The sequence below is a fragment of the Ochlerotatus camptorhynchus genome, unplaced genomic scaffold, assembly GCF_037179485.1.
Source record: "Ochlerotatus camptorhynchus isolate MF236.1 unplaced genomic scaffold, CSIRO-AGI_Acam_v1.1 ptg000324l, whole genome shotgun sequence".
NCBI lineage: Eukaryota > Metazoa > Arthropoda > Insecta > Diptera > Culicidae > Ochlerotatus > Ochlerotatus camptorhynchus.
This window is the reverse complement of record NW_027040812.1, coordinates 1,931,000-1,953,653: the sequence shown is the minus strand read 5'-3', so window position 1 is coordinate 1,953,653 and position 22,654 is coordinate 1,931,000. Positions and strand designations below refer to the sequence as shown.

The following is a 22,654-nucleotide window of genomic DNA, read 5'->3' as shown; positions in this document are numbered from 1 at the left end:
TCAAGCACATGAAACTGTCAAAGTTCGCAAAGAAATATCTGGTTTGGCAAGCCATCTGTACCTGTGGCTTGAAAAGCAGCATTTTCATAGCTTCCGGGACTGTCAACCAAGAAATTTACGTGAAAGAGTGTTTGAATAAACGTCTGCTGCCTTTCCTGAAGAAACACGGTTGTTCCGTACTGTTTTGGCCGGATTTGGCATCTTGCCATTACGGTAAAAAGACCATGGAGTGGTACGCCGCTAACAACGTGCAGGTGGTTCCCAAGGACAAGAACCCTCCCAACACGCCAGAGCTCCGCCCAATTGAGAAATACTGGGCTATTGTCAAGCTGAACCTAAAGAAGACCAAAAAAACTGCTAAGGGCGAGCAGCAGTTCAAGGCAAACTGGCTTTCTGCGGCGAAGAAGGTGGACAAGGTGGCTGTACAAAATCTGATGGCAGGGGTCAAGCGTAAGGCCCGGCAATTCGGATTTGGAAAAGCGGAAGCCTAACTGAATATTTTTCCTGAATTTTATACTAATTGAACTTGAAAAAGAAATTTAATTTGATTTTTTATATAAACGATTTCACCGATTTACACGCGTTTTCCCTTGACCAAATTTTGACCGTATCACCCTTTAGTACACACTGGTCCTAAAGCCGTATTTAGTAAGACAAAAATATTTGCGCCGTTTTTTCAGTGCCTAAAAGAACATGATTGAAGATAATAGTCTCTTTCTTGCGCGAAAAAGAGGTAACCGAGAATTTTGACGTGATAACCTCCATATGGTTCAGAATACACCAATCAGCAAAAGCATTCAGCTGACGGTGAAGGAAGCAACAGTCTTCAGTTGAGTGAATTCGAAGGAAGAGTTTAAGGTAAACTGCGTAAGTTAATCATGGTCCCTCAATTACCTAAAGCACGTTGTTGAAGTAAATCAGGTCCAACACTCGCATGTATAGTGCAAAGTTGTCGGAAACATCCTGGCACCGTATCAAAAGTGCCATCAGCTATCCAGAATTGATATGAATTTAGCATTTTCAAATCCTCATATGCTGTGAATAACAGCGCTTTACAATTTTGAAATATGATTACCCCTTGGAATAAACTTGACATCGTCCAACGTGCGTTGAAGAGTTTCAAGAACTTCACACCCATCTGCAGAGTCATCATTCCCTTTCAAAACCGGACGAGCTCGATGTATTAGTTTCCTTTGCGCTTCCGAAGAGACTTTTGCTTGCAACGATCCAGGAAAATCCACCGCTACCGACCTGGAAATCCTTGCAGGTGGCCCAGAATCATGCTGCGCCTGCCGTTTGATAGCATTTTTGAATTTCCATTCATCAGCTTTCCTGCTATCGGGCTCGTACTAGTGTTCACCAAAAGTATTCAGAACCTCGATTTCATCGCTATTCGTTCTAGTGGTTAAACGAACAAAACAGCTGGCTTTATCCTATTTCCTTCGGTTGCGGTTGTGGCAGTCCCAATAATAGTTATCGTTCATCGTTTTATATGTGGTATTTGCTTTGAATCATCAAACACTAGGGGAATTTACTTACATGCTTAGTCAGGCAGTACAGATACAAAATACAATATACAAAAGTATATTTCCACCATTTCCAACTCTTGAGCTTTGGAAAATGTTGGCATGATCTTCAGAATTTATTCTTGTGCGCCTTCTCAGCAATGTGATCGGAATAGAAGTGAACAGATCGAAGAAAAACCCGTTTCTAGATAACACAACCATGTTGCTGCAGTTTGAACCTCTTAATATCATGATTGCTTTATGTTTCCCTTGTAACCAATGGAATATTTGCTCCTCGGTTTCCAATGAAAAAAAAAATTAATTATTTTTTTGAGTTTAAAAGCGGGAAGCATTCCTTAAAATGAAATATGTTCGTTATTTAGAAAATTCCGAAATCAGTACAATTCAAAAGAACTGCTCATGTCTAAAAGAAGGAAGCATTCATATAAATCATAAATATTGATTATTTCAAAATTTCTGAAATCAGCACAATTTCAAAGAACTGGTCATGTTTAAAAGGAGGGAAAATTTCTACAAATGTAAAACATTGATTATTTAAAAATTCACTAAGAATGTTGTAATGTCAGGTTTTCGATGTGTTAATGAGTGATTTATGTGCGTTTGCAGCTTGAACTACTCAATGAAAATATAGCAAAATTTACTTTTCTGATATTTTAAACACGCACATTTACGTTTTCATGTCTAAAGTTTGTTATTGTCTTTTTATAAAAAGTCGTATGTTTATAGTTATCCTTACTTTTTCAAAATACCGATGTGACTTAGATAATTTATTGACATCAGATACCGTATCGAAAAATTTGACCCGATATTATCGATATCCCTATATCCCGATATCCCTAGTACTACGGTTAGAATGCACTCAAATAAAACGAAGTTGACTAAGTAGGCATAATGTTCTAGTAGGGCCATATAATCCATGGAGAAGACAGTGTTAGGTATATTTCTCTACTCGTCTGGCAAAACAATAAGTAGGTAATGATTTGGAGTAATCACATTGCTGTTCCAAATGATGAGAAACAAAGGGAAAAATGAATTTTATATTCCGAAACAAATTTGATAGCATAAATTGAAGACAATGCATTTCTTTGTCTTCCGACAAAACGGATTGTTTTCTGAAATATGATCCACCTAGTTAGCTCTACTAATATATACACTTTAAAACGAAAAAGCAACTTCATCTCAAGCAGTAAATTCCTAGCAGAAATATCTATTAACATTCATGCCATTTTTTTATCACCCACGATTGCTACCCCCTACTGCTTCTGATCCGAATACATTATGCTAAATGACCATCAACACGCAGTATGGTTTACTCAATTCATCCATGGTAGTTGGTATTTAGCTTTCGAAAAAAAAACGCCCAAAAGCGGAAGGTGGATCCATTTCAACACTCTTTCCACCTCCCAAGCCACCCATAACGTTAAACTGTCGAACTTGACTTCCAACCCCCGGTAAATTTTCTACCGCTTATACTTTACCAGAGTAGCGATGTTATTCATTTTTCGACAGATTATCACCGTTTTTGGCTACGCATTTCTTTTGTGATTTTTTGTTTGGAACTTTTCCCCTTCGCTTTTACCTTATTCAAGAGGTTACAATACGCTCGTAAGGTGATAATTGCTGTGGTGCGCAAAGTATTCGCCGTTTCGTTGTTGGGTTGCTTTGCAATTCATCGACTATAGCTTTTTCCGCAAAAGTTATGTGATTCTTTGGGGGCTGTCATTTTACCTTGCAAAAAGGTTTTTTTTGTTCATCAATCATTAAGTGTAATTCGACTCAAAATGAGATTACACCGTCGGGTGCAAAATGGACTCAAAGTGACCGATCATAATTTAGAGCAGTTAATCCTATTAACCTGCTTGTGTGGCTTCTGGTGCGATGCTGCAGCCGTTACAAATTCTAATTCATTTTACGAGTTCTGCATGTCAAGCATTCAAAGTGTTCTCCCTAAAACAGCAACGACTATTAAACTCAGTGACGATACTATCCACTGTTGAATGCGTATGTGCTATGTAGCTACACGCAAGGATTAGTTATGTTTGATCCTAGGGAAATTACTTCATCGTTCTGTTTGTTTGTTTGTCCATTTTTGTCGTTCATAATGTTTGTTCTGATGTCATTGGACACCTCAAGAGGAAACAATTTCCAGAAGGAAAGCCTACAACAACAAACAATTCAATAAAACGCCACACATATCGCTTGGATTAGGGGCACCATGTGACGTTGGGAAATTGGTTTTTCCTGTCTACACGGCCGATGACAGTATCTCAGAGTGGAGCTGAATTCGACTCAAAATTGCAAAAAGTGGGGTTGCTCAGTGGATGAGCAAAATGTTCCTTGATTTTCCTCAAAGATCGGCTTGAAAATCGGGAAAATCGAAGAATATTTTACTCAGTATGTGAGTGTACTCGTAAACTGAGAAAAATTTTCACCAATTTTCCTGATCTGCCGCTCGCAATACTGGATGAACACAACAAAGCAAACTTAAAATGCATTTTTCCAGGCTTGCTGATTTGTGCTATGGGACAAACATGCCATAAGCGGCAGTGATATTCGAGGCGATTTTTAGGGTGAATCGAGAAAAAAATTACTCATCCATTGAGTTACCCCACTTGTTTCAATTTTGAATCGAAATCGATTCATTTCTGAGCTACATTCATCGACCGTGTACCTCAGCATAAGCCAAGCACAACACTCACTTTATTGCAGCAACGGATAGATAGGTATCTTTGCGAACAGTGAGTAGTGAAATCCACGGGCTGTAACCCTAGCATGTTGTGTTTGTTGTCTAGCTTTAGGAGTTTAAGCATTTGAGCCGGATGTGGAAATCCGATACCTCATACATTATAGGAGTGGTGAATAGCAGCGTGGCAAAAAAACGATAATGCCTCTACTGTGAAGATACGCCCCAGCCGGCAGCGACCTGTTGATGTGCAAAGCTTGAACATGTAGGGGTAGAAATGGAAACGGGTGAATTAAACCGGTTCGAGTTGGTGAAGCAGAGATTTGTGAGGTGGGATTGTCTTGGAAACTGAAAAAAATCTCAGCTGGGTGTATGGCTGAAGGCAAAAAGCTTGTGATTAAGGTTCATGATGTTTTGCGATGAATTGAGTATAATAACAGGCGTAATATGGTTTGAAGCGAGGTTTGTCTGGCGTGGGTAGGCATCGGTTATTATTATAAGCGAATTTAAAAACATTCACTAGATTTTCACAAGTTTGGTAGGGTAAATGACCATCGCCTGTTTTCGGAAATCACTATTTAGACGTTAATTTCGCTGTATTTTCTCACATAAACACTTCGCTGAATGTATTTAAACGATTCCTTGTTCTTTCAGCTTCAATCCTAATACATTTTTACGACTAAGCAAACTTGCTATGCCAGGTGTTTCTTCAAATGAAACATAAGTACATCAAAATTCGGCTGATTTCGAGTTGCCGATAATAGAAAAGCTGGTTAACACGCAGTTTCAACGGAAAGGTTGCCGAAGGAAAAGAGGCTGCCGACAATAGTCACACTCACCTGAGAAGTTTGGAGTGCCTTAAAAACGTTTTCAAACCATTTTGGACAGTTCTGTCGATTGGAATGGATAGAATAGCTAGCAGCAGATAAATGTAAACGAACAGACACGTCATATGTGTGCGTGACACTGAGAAAGGGCTAGTAAGTTACGTTTTCTTTATTAGGGAGGCTTTCAGCCTGAGGCTGGTTCGCCTAAGTGGAAAAGTGCTAATAGAAGTGCGGAAGCTGCTTAGATTGACGAGAATACGTAAATTCCCCTATTTAAATATTTTTTTAGGGACAGAGCAAATTCACGGCATAAAAAGCATTAATTTTATTTCGTAGTTCAAGTGGCGAAAAATATTTTAAACTGATCGAATTGAGCATTATGTGAGTCACTTCATACACGCCACATATACACGATTTTGTGCAAATGGCCAAAATGTTGACAACTGTTGACCTTGTTCTAGATTAGAATATCTCAAAGGTATAGTATCTCAAGACTCGAGTGGAAGTAAATGTCACTCAAAATGATTGAAAAAGTGGTTCGAAAACCACAACGTAGGTCCTTTCGCAATGCTGAGTTTCAAAATTGTTTCAAAATACTCGAAAGTTCTAAAATTTTAAACTGCCATGAATAAAACTGCAAAACGATCAGCGCAACGCACAGTTTTAAACAGTGTTTGATAAACATTCCAACATATGTGAGCGTGTGCAAATTTGGTTTGCTTCGGTGATTCGTAATCCAGTATCAGGTAACGAGTTAGAACCACGAGAAGAGATCCCGGGGACGATTCTTCTGACAAAACATGTAAAGAAAGTATGATTATTTATGGAGACTGCTGATCACCTGATGGTCTTTGAAACCATTTCTGAGCAACCTGGCATCGTGGGTGAATATCTGAGTGACGTGATTTAAATTGTTGGCCAGTTGAAGATCTTCAGAATTGCACTAAATCAACCTGAAGACATGAGAACATCCTGAGAAGATTTTAGAGACCTCTGATCACCAGAAGGCCTTTGAAAGTTTTGCCTGAGTCACCTGATATCACGAGAGAATATCTGTTAGATGTAATTTGAATTGTTGGAAAGTTTGAGATCTTCATCAGAATAGTACCTGATCAACCTGAAGTCATAAAAAGTATTCAGAGGGCTTTATAGACATCTTAAAATACATGGAATAATTTCTGAGCTGCCTGGTTTCATATGAGAGGATATCTGAGAGATGTAATTTATATTTTTGGATATACAGTTGTGCTCATGCCGATTTTTAAACAAAATGGTCAACTTTGACATGATGTAACTTTGTTAACTTATGATCAATTGAGCTGAAACAGAACTACAAATATGTTCAATTTTACGATTACAAAATACCAACTTTTTGGAAGCACCTGTTAACAATGTGAGACACTAGGTAAAAGTTTTCAAAATAATAGCAGTTTTTGATTTGAATTTGTATATACTGCAAATATTTTAAACATGTTTACCTATTATGTACATTTGTTAATTAGGTGGGCATTGTTAGAATTTTGAGAAATGTAAAATTTAAAATCTCAAAATTGAGCTGAAATGCAAATTATTAGTACTGCTATTATTTTGAACAATTTTACCTAGTGTCTCACTTTCCGTCAGTTGCTTCCAAAAATCTGATATTTTGAAATCGTAAAATTGAACATATTTGTTGTTCTGTGGCGAATTGATCTTAAGAGAACAAAGTTACAACTTGTCAAAGTTGACCATTTTGTATGGAAATCGGCATGCGCTGCTATTATATTGAACACAGGTGTAGCAATATTTATAGAATGACAAGTCTTGAAAAAATATCTTAAGTACTTAATGAAGCTCTTAGAATACCATCAGATCATTGGAATAATTTCTGAGCAGCTTGGTTTTTTTTCCTTGATTTGTTTTCCATCGATCTTGTTTTCCGTGCTGAGCACCAATGCTACCGACGCCAGGAAGGCAGCTCCCACACCTGGACCCTACATATCGAGTCATCAACTCATGAACCGGGGACCATCGGCTTTACTTCCCATCAGAGATGTTATACCTCAGAACATCCCGGCGGCGCCGACTGGGATTGAACCCAGGCCTGCTGGGGTGAGAGGTAATTACGCTTACCACTACACCACCGACGCCGCTAACAGCTTGGTATCATATGAGAGAATATCTTCTTGATGTAAAAGACGCAAGCGCTTTCATGAAATTCTGTGAAAAACTATGGATTTCCATGAAGTTCAATAATATACTATGACATTTTTAGAACCACGATGATGTTCCCCGATCTTTTATGAAACACCTCTTACTTCTTTGAAATTACCTAAGCATTAATTATACTCTCTGATACAGTTTACTGTTATCTATGAAGTTCTCTATTTTTTTTTGTGAAGCTTTTCGTTATTTAAATGAAGTTCTCCAAACTTCTATAACAAATCCCCAAACTTCACAGAAGTTCCCAAAATTTCAGTAAAGTTCCCAAATTTCTATTGAATCTTCTCAACTTCTATGAAGTTCTCGGAACATTTACGAGAAACATCGATAAATACATCCAAAGAAATTTAAAACAGAGTTCCATTCGTGTTTCAAATCCGCTCAGAAATAAAACCAAATAGACAAGCAGTGGCAAATCTGGTGCCAAATAGAGCTCGAATAATGAAACAGCAACTCAGCATTGCGAGGAGTGCGATTCTGTTCTAGTTTCAAATTGACCACGTTGTCAAGCAGTTTTGGCGTGACTTTCTACCAGCCATTTCACAAAACTGGACCAAATAATTTATATTTTTTTATGAAACGCACAAATGTTGGCTACTTTTCTCGAGGTTCTTGAAGAAAAAATCTCAAAATAAAGTTTTATTTCAAAGTTCGAGTGGTAGTAAACGTCATTTTAGGTGCTCGAATAAAGTAGTTAATTGAAACAGTCCATATAAAATGCAACAGCATTGCGAACGGTCTAAGGGAACAGCCATAAATTACGTAGCATTATACCTCAATTAGCCCAGTCGGCTACGAAGCAAGACCATGCTGGTGGCTGGTTTCGATTACCGGTCAGCTCTAGGAATTTTATGGATGGACATTTTCTCAATTTCCCTGGGAATAGAGTATGATTGTACTTGTCACACAATTCTGGATCAACAATAGAAAAGGGCCCATCAGCATTTGTAAACAAACCGTTCCAAAGCCCTTTATTCACAAAGCGAAGGCCACCCACGCAAACCAACACCATCATCGTGTAGGTAGAGGTTTCCCCTATCCGATGATGGTGTTGGTTTGCGTGGGTGGTCTTCGCTTTGTGAGTAAAGGGCTTTGGAACGGTTTGTTTACAAATGCTGAATGGCCCTTTTCTATTGTTGATCCAGAATTATACTAATGCAAAAATGGTACTGGCAACGAAAGGTCTTAATTGATAATTGAGGAAGTGCATCCAGAACACTTAGTTGAGAGCACGCAATAAGCTAAAATGTGATAAGCTAAAAGAAAATACACTACGACGGGAAAAAGTGTTCTAAATTGGTCAAAAAATATGCTACACCATTTGTGCATGGTCCCTCAATGGTGTCACACTATTGCATATTCCAAGCACTGTGGTTTTACAATGGATTTTTCGAAAATAGAAGCGCAATTAAGGTGATACGATACGTCACGCTTTTTTTGCCTTTTTTCTCTCCTTTCTATGTGTCAGTGAATTGATTATCATTGATGCTGTAGTGGTGTGAGTGTACATCATGCACTACCGCAACTACCGTAAACATAGCTTCTAGAGTTCATTATTATCAGGTCGAATGTGTAAATGTTAATTAAAAAAAATAGAAAGGTAAAGAATTGCCAATATTATCGACCTACCACTTCCCAGGACACCCCTTCCTATAAAGAAAATAATTATGCGCCTAGCCACCAAGACCAACATGTCAAGTCATCATAGTAGTTAATTGATTCAACATCACACTTTGTACACTTTTGTTACATACGACCTGTCCAAAAGTGATTCCAGAGCTCAAACCTGCGGGTACACGGTAAGAAAAAAGATCCCAAAGTGACTCATTTTCACAAATCTCGGCACTATATTGCAGGAAGCCAAAAGTAGGTAATGTGGGTGAAGAGTTTTCATTTACTTGTGTTCAATTAGTTAATATTGACAATTCTCTTCTACCCAAAAATAGTTAGTTGTACCCAAAAGTAGGTGTATATGATTATACTCAAAGTTAAAAGTAGGCAAAAATGAACTGGCCGTTGGATATTTTTTCTTATCGTGTATGTTTTAGTTTTAGAATCATCCTTTTGCCGCCTTTTGCATATCAGCTGATTGCTTCGAGCAGTCCACTCAGAACGACACATATGTTTTCTATAGAAGATTTCTAGATTTATTTACTTTCATTTTTTGTCTTGAGAAACAAAATTAGAAATTGTTTTAAACATTTATTAGTGATTGTTTCTAAATTGAACACATTTTAAGCACATTAAAAAGCAATAAAAGCATTGTTTTTACACAATTTGATTCAATTAAATCGACAACACTGGATACGATGATAGATGATTCGTACACACACCTTCGCAATGCGGTGTGTAGAAAAAAGGTAAACAAAACAGTTTCAGCTTGCAAAATTATTCGCGGCTCGCGTTTTTAACGATGCAAATGATATTATTTAAGCAAATATCGTCTTTAAAAGTTAATTAACTTGAAAGTGCTTGTAGAAGCACGTGTCGTAATTGTTTTTAGTGTGGTTCTGAGAAGTGAAAACTAGTGAAAACAGTTATTGAAATTTGATGCCCTGGGCAGAACAAAATCGACTGATCGTACATTTTAATGCAAATATTACCAATGCGTGAAGGAATTGGCAATATTTTGGTGGAAAAGTATCAAAATATGTATCCAGATCTTATTCATACAATTCAGGCCCATTTTTTAAGGTATGTAATTAGTAATTTACTATTTTGTAGGAAGATGTCTTTCGTACGCATACCAAAACACGTTTATTTAATGATTGTAGGGACAGCCATTGTTGGATGACGTGCCGTATCACCTTAACATTATCCTTCCTTCACGTGTCACATTGCACAGTGGTACAGAATGCAGATTTAGGTGGAATGATATGTTTTGAGCCTGAAATTGAAACTTGAGACTAAAAGTCTCTTCTACAAAGTTGTTTCTTATAGTTAGACCCTCATTTTTATGACAATGAATCCTAGGGTGGTTCCTATTATCATTAAAATCAAAAATCTAACTGTTTTGTTTGAATAAATTAAGTTATACATTCTTCGGCAAAGTTATAGCTGAGCTAATTTTAAGCAACTTTGTTCAAAATAACTTTTTTGTATCTCTTAAATTGGCCGATTTAGAGCTATTTTCTTGAATTGAGTTAGGGTGGCTCTTAAAAAACAGTTTTTTGACCTATTTTTCTTATTTCGAATTTCTCAGCAAAGGTGTCTTCAGATAACTTTTAGATCTTAAGAAGGCGCAAATTTTTGCAAACGTCAGGGTGGTCCTCAAATAAGGGAATTTTTAAAACTAACTTTTTTGTTTTATAAAATATAAACATGTGTTGTTCAAAAAAGTTGTAGTTAAGTTACTTGTAAGCAACTTTGTCGAAGAAAATTTTTTTCTATCTCTTAACGTTCTCATTTTAGAGTAATTTTTCGGAGTTGACTTAGGGTGTTCCTGGAAAAAATAGTTTTTTAGCAATAACTTTTTTATTTGAAATTTATAATGAAAGTCATCTTCTAGAGACTTTTAAAACTCTTTAAGACGAATGTTTTCTAGCTGAATTTGTTGCCTGTATCTCTTCTAATAAAAAAGATATACTCAAATATAGTAAAAAATATGAATAAATTCAAATTGATTTTACACGAGTTTAAAAAATAACGTACCTCCAATTTTTTTCATATTATTGAGAATAACATACGCTCTTTCAAATGCTGCAAAAAAACTTTTTTTTTTTTGTTTGCCCCAACCAGAGATATTAACATTTGAAAAGTGCATATTTTTAGTATAAAAACGTCAATAACTCTTGATCGACGAAAGATATTGACAAGCTTTGTGCAGCAAAAATTTGCGCCTTCTTAAGATCTAAAAGTTATTTGAAGCCACCTGTGCTGAGAAATTCGAAATAAGAAAAATAGGTCAAAAAACTGTTTTTTTAAGAGCCACCCTAACTCAATTCAAGAAAATAGCTCTAAATCGGCCAATTTAAGAGATACAAAAAAGTTATTTCGCACAAAGTTGCTTGAAATTAGCTCAGCTATAACTTTGCAGAAAAATGTATACCTTAATTTATTCAAACAAAAAAGTTAGCTTTTGATTTTAATGATAATAGGAACCACCCTAGAATTCATTGTCATAAAAATGAGGGCCTAACTATAAGGAACAACTTTGTAGAAGAGACTTTTAGTCTAAAGTTTCAATTTCAGGCTCAAAACATATCATTCCACCTAAATCTGCATTCTGTACCACTGTGCATTGTTAGGTCGTAACTTCTTCCATGATGTTTTGTCAATTTGACATGGAAGGATATTAATGTTATATCAGATCGATGATAGAATAATTAAATCCAGACCGATTATTCTTCATATGCATAAAAAATGTATATTGCAAATAACGGGAAAGTTCATCGACTATTGCCAATTTCAACATATTACGAGGAACTCCCGGCACTGTCCTTAGACATGACAAAGCAAACGCATTAACATTTTTTACATGGAACTTGCACCCTATAGGACGGTTCAACATTACAACCCCCTGCTACCATGAATGCACTTTCGCTTTGTTTTAAGGGCACCACCAACTGTGCCAAGTTCGAACAAATTTGGTTGCGATCAGGACTTGCACGAACATCTAAAGGTTGTGTAGGAAACGGATAGAAAATATGCATTTACTTGCCAAAACATAACGCATTGCTCAATAGGTCTGTTCATGTACTCGCTTTTTAGCTGTTGCCGTAGGTTGCTGCAGCTTTCTGTATTAGTTGCTGTAAAAAAAATATGTTGCTGAAAGTACGGGAACATATAGAATCTTACAGAAAAGCAAGTACGGGAACAGACCTAATATACAAAAACAAAATTCCATGGGCAGTGCGCTACAATTTTGAGGAGAATTCAAATGGCAACTCCTAGGGATTTTTAACCAAAATTCCAAGAAAATCTTGGCAAGAACTTCAATGAGCTCTTAACATGAATTCTGAAAGAACTGCCATAAAAATTCCAAAGAAAGCTTCTTCTGAAAGCAGTTTCAAGCAAACAACAGTTTAGGTTAACTTTTTTTAGCATATCAAAGAAAGATTACGTAGGAAATGCTGAGGAGAATTCCTAAGGAATAGTAGAAATGGATATAATTCTAAGGTAGTCAGATTACCGGGGGTCCACTATATCATGTAGGAGGCTCGAGAGCAGGGTAACACATTAATTTCCATAACGCCAAACTAGCCCATCAGCACGAAACGAAAATGAAAAAGAAGCACGTTTAGAACGAACGGCTGGTTGTGGATTTTCTTGTATTTCCTTTACTCAACCATTTCAATGAAAGTAACGTCGATTTCCGAGTTGAAACGAAGCCTCATATTGGCTTTCAATTCCTTTCACCGACTCTCTGTCACCTGCTCTATCAATTTGTTAAATATGCGTTTTGTCCCGTTTTCATTAATTTTTTTAGAGGAATATGTAGATGGAGGATGAACTAAACATATTACGTGTAATGTTCATGTGTATAATATAAGAAATGCTTTAAATATATATTTTCATTTTTCTTCATATATGTCATGAAAACTCGGTTGATGTACTTCATGAAAGACAAACTGATCAAATTCGAGAACTGTTTCACTCGTTTGCTTCACCGAAGCTTGAAAGAAACACAAATGAAGTGACGGGAAACAAAGAGGAAAAGGATTGAACATTTGTTTTTACCAACAAACAACCGACTGAGGAGCCAGAATTATGCGAAGTTTCTCGACTTTAACAGAAAAAGTAAGCTAGCAGTCTCTTCGTTGCATCGATTTTGTCGATTGAAGCTGATATTATGACGCCCTGCTCGAGAGTATTTATAGCGCATTGCGCTAATAAAAGTGCGCCTTTACATTCGTTTTGGTGTCTTGGGTGCACTTTTTTCTTGGGTCATAGCGAAAAAGTGCGCATAAGACACCAAGACGATACAACGTAAAAGCGCACACTCTTCCTTATAAAAATGCATTTCATCAAAAGAGGAAAAAACGTAGTTTTGAGAATTTATATTTTACTTTTGTTTTGGAGAATTTTCAAAGTTGCAACATATTATCTTGTTAGGAATGGTAAGGAATAATTCAAAAGACCAAAAACAGATCAGTCCGCATCGTGCTCTCTTGCCGTGTGGATATATTTGCTTTTCGCTGAAGGAAGTGTTACTGTTACCTAAAGCTACGACAAATTTTAACAGCGTTCAGCACTCAATATACCTGTAAATTTTCTACCTTGTTCGACTCTTATTCCTCTTCGATCTTTTTTTGAGCTCTACCCGAGGTAATCCTACTTGAATATCGATTTGGAAAATTCCTCTTTGATCCTTCAGATTCTTATAGTAATCTGTTTGGAAGTCGATTTTGATAAAAATTTACTGCCGCCATGGCGCCTAAGCGCAAAAGAAAGGGGCAAACTCTTGATCCCCCTTCTGATGAAATTAATTTGAGCAATCAATTTGATTTGCTCACGGATGCTGAGAATGATCCATCATCTAGGAAAAATTCTAGTAAGCTTTCCCGGCTTAGTGCCAAAAAGGCAAAGATTCCCCCTATTGTGATAACCATTTCCGATTTTCATGTTCTTCGCACGGAACTTTTTAACTTCGTGAAATTCAAGTTTTCACTACAAATTGGACGTCGGGGTGAATGCCGTGTATTGGCTGAAACCTTGGACGGATTTAAATGCCTTCTCAAGTATCATACTATAATTTTTAAGTAATTAAAATGAAAATGAAATCCCGTCCTGGCGACTCGCGCAACGGGATTTCTAATGATTTTTATTTAATTCACTTCAAGTCTAGTGAACTAAGCAACCTTGAGGCTTTGGAAAAAGCTAGCCTTATGTTCCATGCCCGAGTGAAGCGGGAACACTTCAGGAAGACTGGAGGAAATTTCCAAAACCTCACCCAGTGCCGTAGGCGCCAGAGATGGGGCATGGAACAAAAAATTGCTACATGCCAGCTGATTTCTCTCACGCAAAGGACGACCGTCCTGTGAAGGAAGATCCTAAGAAATTTAGAGGTTCAAATTGTGGTGAAAACCACAAATCCAATTTTTGGGAATGTAAGACTCGTAAAGCGATCCTACAATCTCGTTCTAAGCGACAGGAAGGAACGCTCCACGTTTCCGGTCAGGTACAAATTCCTCTGCTGTTAACAACGATCAGCGAGGAACAAATTCTACATTCGTACCCGTAGGTACAAAAATCACCCCTGCTTTAAATTCTTTATCTATACGTGCTCCCTTCGCTGCTAACAATTTTCATCGAGTAAATCGAGCTACCAACTGCTATTGCAGTTAGTAGAAATCAAAATACTAACCAACGTAATTCTAGCGGAAATTTTGAAAATTTTGACTTAGGAAGCATTACTGCTCGAAAAATTTATTTTTTACAGAAATCATTAATTGAAATGATTTCTGATATGCTAAAAACTAGCTTTATGTTTGATGCTATTCAAACTGGAGTAAAATTTGTGAACAATATTGTCATGACTTTGAAATTCAGTAATGGATTTTAAAGCATTAAATATTTTAAATTGGAATGCTCCTTGAAGATAATAAAGGCGAGCTATTTATCTTTTTGAGAGTTCATAACGTGCATAATGTCGTTATGACTGAAACGTTCTATAAAACTGACCATAAGATTAAGAAGGACGCAAATTATTTCATTTATAGAAATGATCGTCTTGATGTGCGTTGCCATCATTGTTCATAGACGAATCAAACATAAATTCTTTCTTCATTTGAAACTAAAGTTTTTGAAACAACTTACGTTTATAGCTGCCTATTTGCCATTCCAATGCGTAGGCCAGAAAAGAATTTTCTCAAGGGTGACCTTCAGAAACTTACCTGGTATAGGTCTAAATTCTTCATTATTGGTGATTTTTAAGAAAAACACCGCTCAAAGCAATTCCAATGGTAATATTCTGTTTGATGATTGTTCAGCAGTTTATTACACTATTCAATATCCAAACAGCCCAACATGCTTTTCTTCAGCAAGAAATCCCTCAACTATTGATTTGGTCTTAACTGATTCATGTTAACTTTGTAGCCAACTGGTTACCCACTGACTTCGATTCTGATCACCTTCCATTAACTTTTGAAATATCCCAAGAAATAATTTGTTATCCCAACAGCTCTACTTTCAATTAACATAGAGCTGATTGGGAGCAATATCGAACATTTATGGTATATAGCTTTAATCCAAACATTCAATTGCAAACCAAAAATGAAATTAATTATGCTCTTGAATCTCTGACTACTTCTATAGTTGAAGCAAGAGCTGCCTCAGTACCAACATGCGAGGTTAAATTCGATTCAATTATAATAAACGACGATTTTCAGCTCTTGATTCGTCTTAAAAATGTTCGTAGGAGACAATATCAAAGAGCACGCGATCCTGCCATGAAAGCTATCTGGCGGGATATGGAAAAACAAATTAAAAAGCGATTCTCTGCCCTGAGGAACAAAACTTTTGAAAATAATAAAATAATAATGTTTCTAAATTAGACCCGAGTTCCAAACCCTTTTGGAAACAAAAGTCAATTCCAGCGCTTAAAGAAGGTGGTAAAATTTTAATCACAAATTCGAAAAAGTTCAGAAACTTGCTAAGCAATTCGAGAGTTCCCATAATTTCAGTTTGGGTCTTACTAGTCCTTTTGAGAATCAGGTTGCTCGGGATTATCTGAATACTTTCTCTCGGGAAAATATTTTTGATGATTCCTGGGGGACTGATTTGGGCGAAATAAGATCTATAGCTAAACAATTTCATAATATGAAAGCTCCAGGTGATGATGGAATTTTCTATATCCTCATCAAAAAACTTCCAGAGAGTACCTTGTCTTTCTTGGTAAAATTATTTAACAGATGTTTCCATTTGCCATACTTTCCTGGTAAATGGAAAATGCAAAAGTTGTTCAAATTTTGAAGCCGGATAAAAATCCAGTTGAAGCTTCTAGCTACCGTCCAATAAGTAAACTTTTTGAAATGATAATTTTAAATAGAATGTTGCTTCACATCAATACGAACTCAATTTTTGCAGATGAGCAGTTTGGATTTCGCCATGGGCATTCAACTACCATTTTAATTCGTTCAAACAAATCTGAAGGCTGCTCAACTGGAGTTGCTCTTCTAGACATAGAAAAAGCATTCGACAGTGTTTGGCATGAAGGTTTGATTGCCAAATTGAAAAAAAAAGTTTAATTTTCCACACTATATTATGAAATTATTTAACTGATAGAACTCTGCAGGTAAATTATCAAAATTCCAAATCTAATCGACTACCTGTTAGAGCAGGAGTTCCTCAGGGTAGCATTCTTGGGCCTATATTGTATAACATTTTCACTTCGGACCTCCCTGATTTGCCTCAGGGTTGCCACAAATTTTTGTTTGCTGATGCCACAGGCATTTCCGCTAAAGGAAGAAGTCTTCGTGTTATTTGCAGCAGACTGCAGAAAAGTTTAGATATTTTTTCTTCTTATTGCAAAACATGGAAGATCTCTGCCATCGCTTCTAAAACTCAACGTATAATATTTCCACATAAGCCTAGAGCTTCCTTTTTTAAACCTAGTAGTAGTCACATAGTCACTATGAGTTCCAATTTCATTCTCAAGTCAAGTGAAATATCTTGGATTAGTACTTGACCAAAAATTAACTTTTAAATATTGAGGGCATTCAAGCTAAATTAATCAAATATATAAAATGTATGTATCCTATTATAAACAGGAAATCCATACTTTGCCTGTAGAGTAAACTTCTAATATTTAAACAAGTTTTTAGACCGACTCAAAATTTAGCAAAAGGCACCTCCCTATAGCCACAGACAACAAACGTTACGCCACGGCTATTTCGAGGCTATCTTCACTTGTGTGATGGCGGCCGTCATATTCCAATTTATTAAAAGACGTGCAATAATATGGAGAAGAAAATTTAATTAATGAAATCGCAGTAAATCTCGGACAATCCCTTGAAAATTTTAAGTAGCAGTGCAAGTCAACCATCTTTCTGTTAATTTGTGGACGCTTTATCGTATGACATTGAGCCCATTAAAAATAATAAATGAGCAAAATTGAGTCCCAATGTAGTTTTATACATTTTTCGAGCGTCGACTTCATCTTACTTACAGCATCACTGGATTTGGAATATATTTGCATATGAGTTTCTGAATGCTCCCGTTCTCATAGGATCTGTTGTTTCAATAAAACATGATGTATTATTTACGCAAAATTATAACCTATTTAAGGAGAATATTTTCATGATTGAGTTACATACTGAAACATCATTGCTACCCTATAACTAACTACCTTTTCAAACATTCAAAATCAATTCTCTCCATCACTCAAAACTCGTAAAAAAAAACTCCACCTGATGAGTACAAACCGCTTGTGGGTGACTGATGTGCGATAATGGGCCTGTTTGGATCGTTAACGACACGACCGTCTAAACGCTGTCAGACACACTTATTTGAGCTCAGGTCCCACTCCCTCTCCCTTTGAACTGCAAGCAAGTGCTCCTACTAAAATGTTGACTACCATTAGTAGGTGTCTTTGAACTTTTCACTTCTTTCATATTTAGATTCATTTCTTTGCGTCGGGAGGGATGAATCACACACTCGCTCTCTGCCCTATCCCCCATCCAATGGAGTATTCTGAGAAAATCTAATTATGCCGTATGATGTTCGCATCTGGATCAGAGTGTTTAATCAATAACAGTCGATAACTTCTGCAATGCAAAATCGCCATGGCAGACGTAAACGTTATCGAACGTTTGGATAGGTATACTTTATTACAAAACAAAACTAAACATAAACCTACCTTGGTGGTGATGTTCTGGGGTGGTGATTGTGATCGGTATATCATTGGGGTCCAGGATGTTACTGGTTGCACTGGTACCGATGTGACTGCCAGTGGTATGTCCACTATTGCTGCTTCCACTGGCTCCGGTTCCGGGTGTTGCAGAAGGGCTTTCCAGGGGAGGCGAGTTCTCGCGAACACACGACATCAATCCGGCTGACATCTGAAAAATACACATTCATAAGGAAAAAAAGAAGAGAGATGAGCGACCATTCTAAATCCAGTTGAAATATATCGTTTATGGTATTGCGCATTGCAAGAAAAAAAAAATATAAGTTGTGCGCAAACGCATATAAAACTAAGGTTTTACGATAAATCTATTGGATGTCATGAGGAATAAGTGCACCAAAGACACCAAATAGATTTAATCTAGAACCGTAGTTTTATAAGCGTTTGCGGACAACTAATAAATATAATTTTTCTTCCAATCCGCAATAGCAAGTGGAACTTAATTTAACCACCGTAACATGGAACATAGACCACGCGAAGTCAGATTAAGAGAGCAGAAGCAGACACGAGCCGTCAAATCAGATATGAACGATAAACTTGTCAATAGTGCGACGAAAAGCCATGGTTAGAAATAAGTACACGACGACGACGCGACGTTCCCGAGACACTTTAGAGGCCTTGCAAAGGGCGCACACTGTCACCCGGCTGCATATGGAATCAATCTTCATTAAATTTATGAACGTCTGATTACTTTTCATCGCCGTCGTAGTCGTCGTCGTAGTCGTCGTCATTGTCGTATTTCAACTAGAAAATATGTCAGTGTAAAATGCGCATTTGTGCCTTATGTTTCATATCATTTCAGAACGCCAGAAGCTTGTTTGTTTGGACTATGATTTTTCGACTGTGATTTAAATTAATTTGGTGGCCTCGCTTAATTTGTATGTATCTTGATAAAGTAGGGTCCCCGATAAGTAACTCGCAGGCATAAAGTGACCACTCGTAAAGCATACATTTCCGTGAAAATGTTTCAAAAGCAAGAATTCAAATTTATTAAATCTCACATGATTGCAAGTTTTAAGTGATGTACAATAAGCAATGCTGAGTTTTGCTGGACCTTCGTAAAAATCTCTGTCATTTTTTCTTTAATGATATTCACCTAATAACAAAAGGGGAAACAATTTCATGCATTTTTTCACATGAGTTAATGGTGGGGATACTTGACCCCCCTTTATTTTATTTTTTAAATATCTCAGCCAGTAATATTTCAAATCAATATTTTTGCCCATCACATCAAAGAATCGTTGCTAAGGGACCCTTAAATGAACATAGCAGTTGAAGAAAATTATGTTTAGTGAAGTTTTTTTTTAATTCTTTTCATTTTTCTGTTATTTGGAAAAATGGTCCATGTTTTCCCACCATAGGGAGACTTGATTCATTATTTTATAAAATGATAAGATATCTAGTATTCAAGTAAATAAGATTTCTTGATGATTTTCCTTCACAGTAGTTGTTTCTTAAGTCAAAGTGCCTAATGATGTGGCGGATGTGCGGCATCTGCAAGCATGTCAAAACATCATGATGTCTTTGACATGCTGTATGATGCCATATTGCTGGCATAAGAGGATGTTTTGCGTGAAAATTAAATGAATCCACCGACTCTTCTTCACAAAAACCCATAATTTTATCAAATCACACAATGATGAAAAATTAAGTTGCTTGCTAGTCATAGTTATAGTCATTAGTACCAAGGGCCACAATGACCTATCGTGAGCTTGTCCCGTCTCTCCACTGGTGAATATTTCTGTTTTGAATTCTATAAATATAAATGATCAATGTATCCATCCGAATGGCAGTGTTACCATGTCAACCCGATAAAACAACGAATAACCAGCTAACACCGCCCAGGGGGTGTTTAATCATGGGATTACTCATTAAATGAGTGAAAGTAAATTCATGAATAGCATTTCCCCACAAATGCGTAACAAATACTCTACGTGCACGTAACTGCCTAAAAATGTAGGACAAACCAAGAGAACTTTAGCAACTTAAAGAACATACAGCGGAGGGCCCTTATTACCGATATCACTTCACGGTGAAGTGACAACTTATCACTCACGGTGAAGTGATTCCCATTTGATTTACACGGCAATTACTGAGTGAGAACTGGTCACTTGACTTCGTTTTAACCGTGAAGTGACACCCGTAATAAGGGCCGAGGTTAAAAAGGCCAAAAAGCAAGAGGAAAAAGGCCTAACATATGATTTCAAATCATAAGTTGCAGAACACATCTTCACCGAGGACCACCAACTATCGACGGAGGACGTCACGATTTTACGAACCATATCTACACCATGGCAATTGGATGTTTTAGAAAGCCTCTTGATCAACAAAGAACGGGATTCAACTTAACTCAACAGGAATGAAGGAAACGGACGCATATGGCCCAAGCAACAATCTAAATGCTTGGAAGATTTATTATCATTTTATCATTGTTTTATCATACCATCCCTTGCAGCCTGTGGTTGTATTGTGCTTTTATGTGGTTGTTATAAGTTCAGACCATCAATTAGTCTATAAAAATATTTTAAAACTACTAAATTAAAACTCAGACTTTAAAGTTTTAACAGAAGCTGTAAGAAGGTTCTGTATCACTACACCGTTTAAAAAATTCATGTGAATTTCTGCGAGATTTAGCGCACGTAAAATTAACGCTAGATTTCGCGTAAATTTATGTGATATTTGTGTAAATTTAAGCGCAATTTCGCATAAATCAACATATCAAGAAGACTGGCAACTCTATCATTTTCTCATAAAACCGCTATGAGACCAGCACAATCGGGTCATCTTCGCACACGCAAACCCAACGAATTGGATAGTAATTACAACCCAAGAAGAATGGTTTGTGTATTTGCTCATTTCTCTATGTGTTACTTCCACATTCGCTCGGGCGCAGCACTACTGTATCTGTCGCTTGGATTCTGGAAGAGTTGCCAGTGTTCTTGATTGGATGTCTTCGTTTTAACTGAAGAATAAAACCAGAACAAAACATACAATTATGTTTTGTGGAATACTTTTTCATGGCCGATATAAAACTTGAAGCACTCTTATACCTTCATAAAAACCTCATTATAACTATCATTCTTATCAGAGGCCTAAGATTCACAGATAAGAAAAATAGGTACTACAACAACAACAACAAAATACTCTGAAAACACTGTGCAACAAGACTTTCTAGGACTGAAAAAATTCACTTTATTTGACTTTCTCGTGGTCCCCTGAGTAAAAGTCTCGAACAAACTTATACCCTAGCACGTCCTAATTTTTTTTGGTACCGCCCTCTTTATGAATTTTTGTATGTTGTCCCGATGTCAGTCGTATACTGCCTAACTAAAGCACATTGCCGTCCAAGAGTTTAGAAAATGACTTGAGAAACATTTTTTTAGAACATTTTAATACAATATCTCGTTGTCTCACCCCTCGTTTGGGTGATTTTTCAAAGTGGGTACCCCCCTATAATTTATGTAAATTCACTGTAAAAACCATAATATGTGCTGGTATGTTTAGATTTCCCCTCGAGATCGTCAAGTCGACGATGACAGGAGCACATATCGTGGTAGGGGTAAACAATAGTTGCAATTTCCAAACCTACGACTGGATGCCTTCCTTCAAATAACAACTGAAGTGCGGTAAAAATCGGTAGAACTGTTTCAAACACACAGTTGGTACTTGAGCGGGTCGGTTTTCATCTCTTTTTGCCAGTGGTGGCGGGGGGGGGGGCACCCCTCACCATCCCTCTCCAAAGGGGGAGTTTGGTAAAGAGAGATGAAAAAACCGATTTGTACCTTCCTTAAAAGTTGTTCTAGCTCGCTATTCTAATATCTATATGCAATCTTCACACTGCCGTACTCTAACGGAACTATCAACTCTATGCTTTCATCTACTCCCCATCTATCGTATAAAAATTTCCACTACAGTTTGTTATTTGAAATTAGCATCTTCAACTATGTAAATCGTTGACTTCACGTAGAAGTAATACTAAAAACATATAGTCAAAGTGCATATTTTATTGTTATTTTATTCAATTTAAAAATATTATTGGTCTTGCCTGATTATAAGAATAACACAACTTTCTAGGACTGAGAAAATTGACAATATTTGAATGTCTTGTTGTCCCCTGAGTAAAATCCTAGAACATACTTATATCCTAACACGTCCTAATTTTTTGGTACCGCCCTCTTTATGAATTTTGGTATGTTGTCCCGATGATGGTCGTATGCTGCCTGACTAAAGCATGTTACGATATTGCTGTTGAAGAGTTTTTTGTAGGAAACGATTGAAGGAACATTTTTCTAGAATATTTGAAATTTTGCCGTCTTACCCTTCGTTTGGGTGATTTCTCAAACTAGGCAACCCCTCCTCCAAAATTTAAAATCCATATAAATTCACAGTACTTCACACAGTATTCACAGAGAAAGTTCCGATTTGTTGCACAGTGAAATTATTACCGATATCAAAAAACTTAGAAAATGAGCGCGTGAGAATTGTATAAATCGACTGGAACCATAATCCTCTCCTCTGCGTCGTATAGTCGCTATATTCATAGTCTGGCGGCTAGAATCTCGGGAACCAA

At 36.9% G+C, this 22,654-nt stretch overlaps 1 protein-coding gene across 5 annotated transcripts in view; it reads right to left on the bottom strand.

The window, feature by feature from the left end:
* Nucleotides 1–22,654, bottom strand: part of LOC135707990 (bromodomain-containing protein DDB_G0280777) — a 358,322-nt gene that overhangs the window by 110,433 nt on the left and 225,235 nt on the right. For 4 of the 5 annotated variants that reach the window (XM_065229910.1, XM_065229906.1, XM_065229908.1 and 1 more), the window contains one exon: nucleotides 18,037–18,238. In XM_065229910.1, coding sequence (XP_065085982.1) covers nucleotides 18,037–18,238 — 202 coding nt within the window. The remainder of the gene's footprint in view (nucleotides 1–18,036; nucleotides 18,239–22,654) is intronic. The other variant, XM_065229911.1, reaches the window with a different exon arrangement.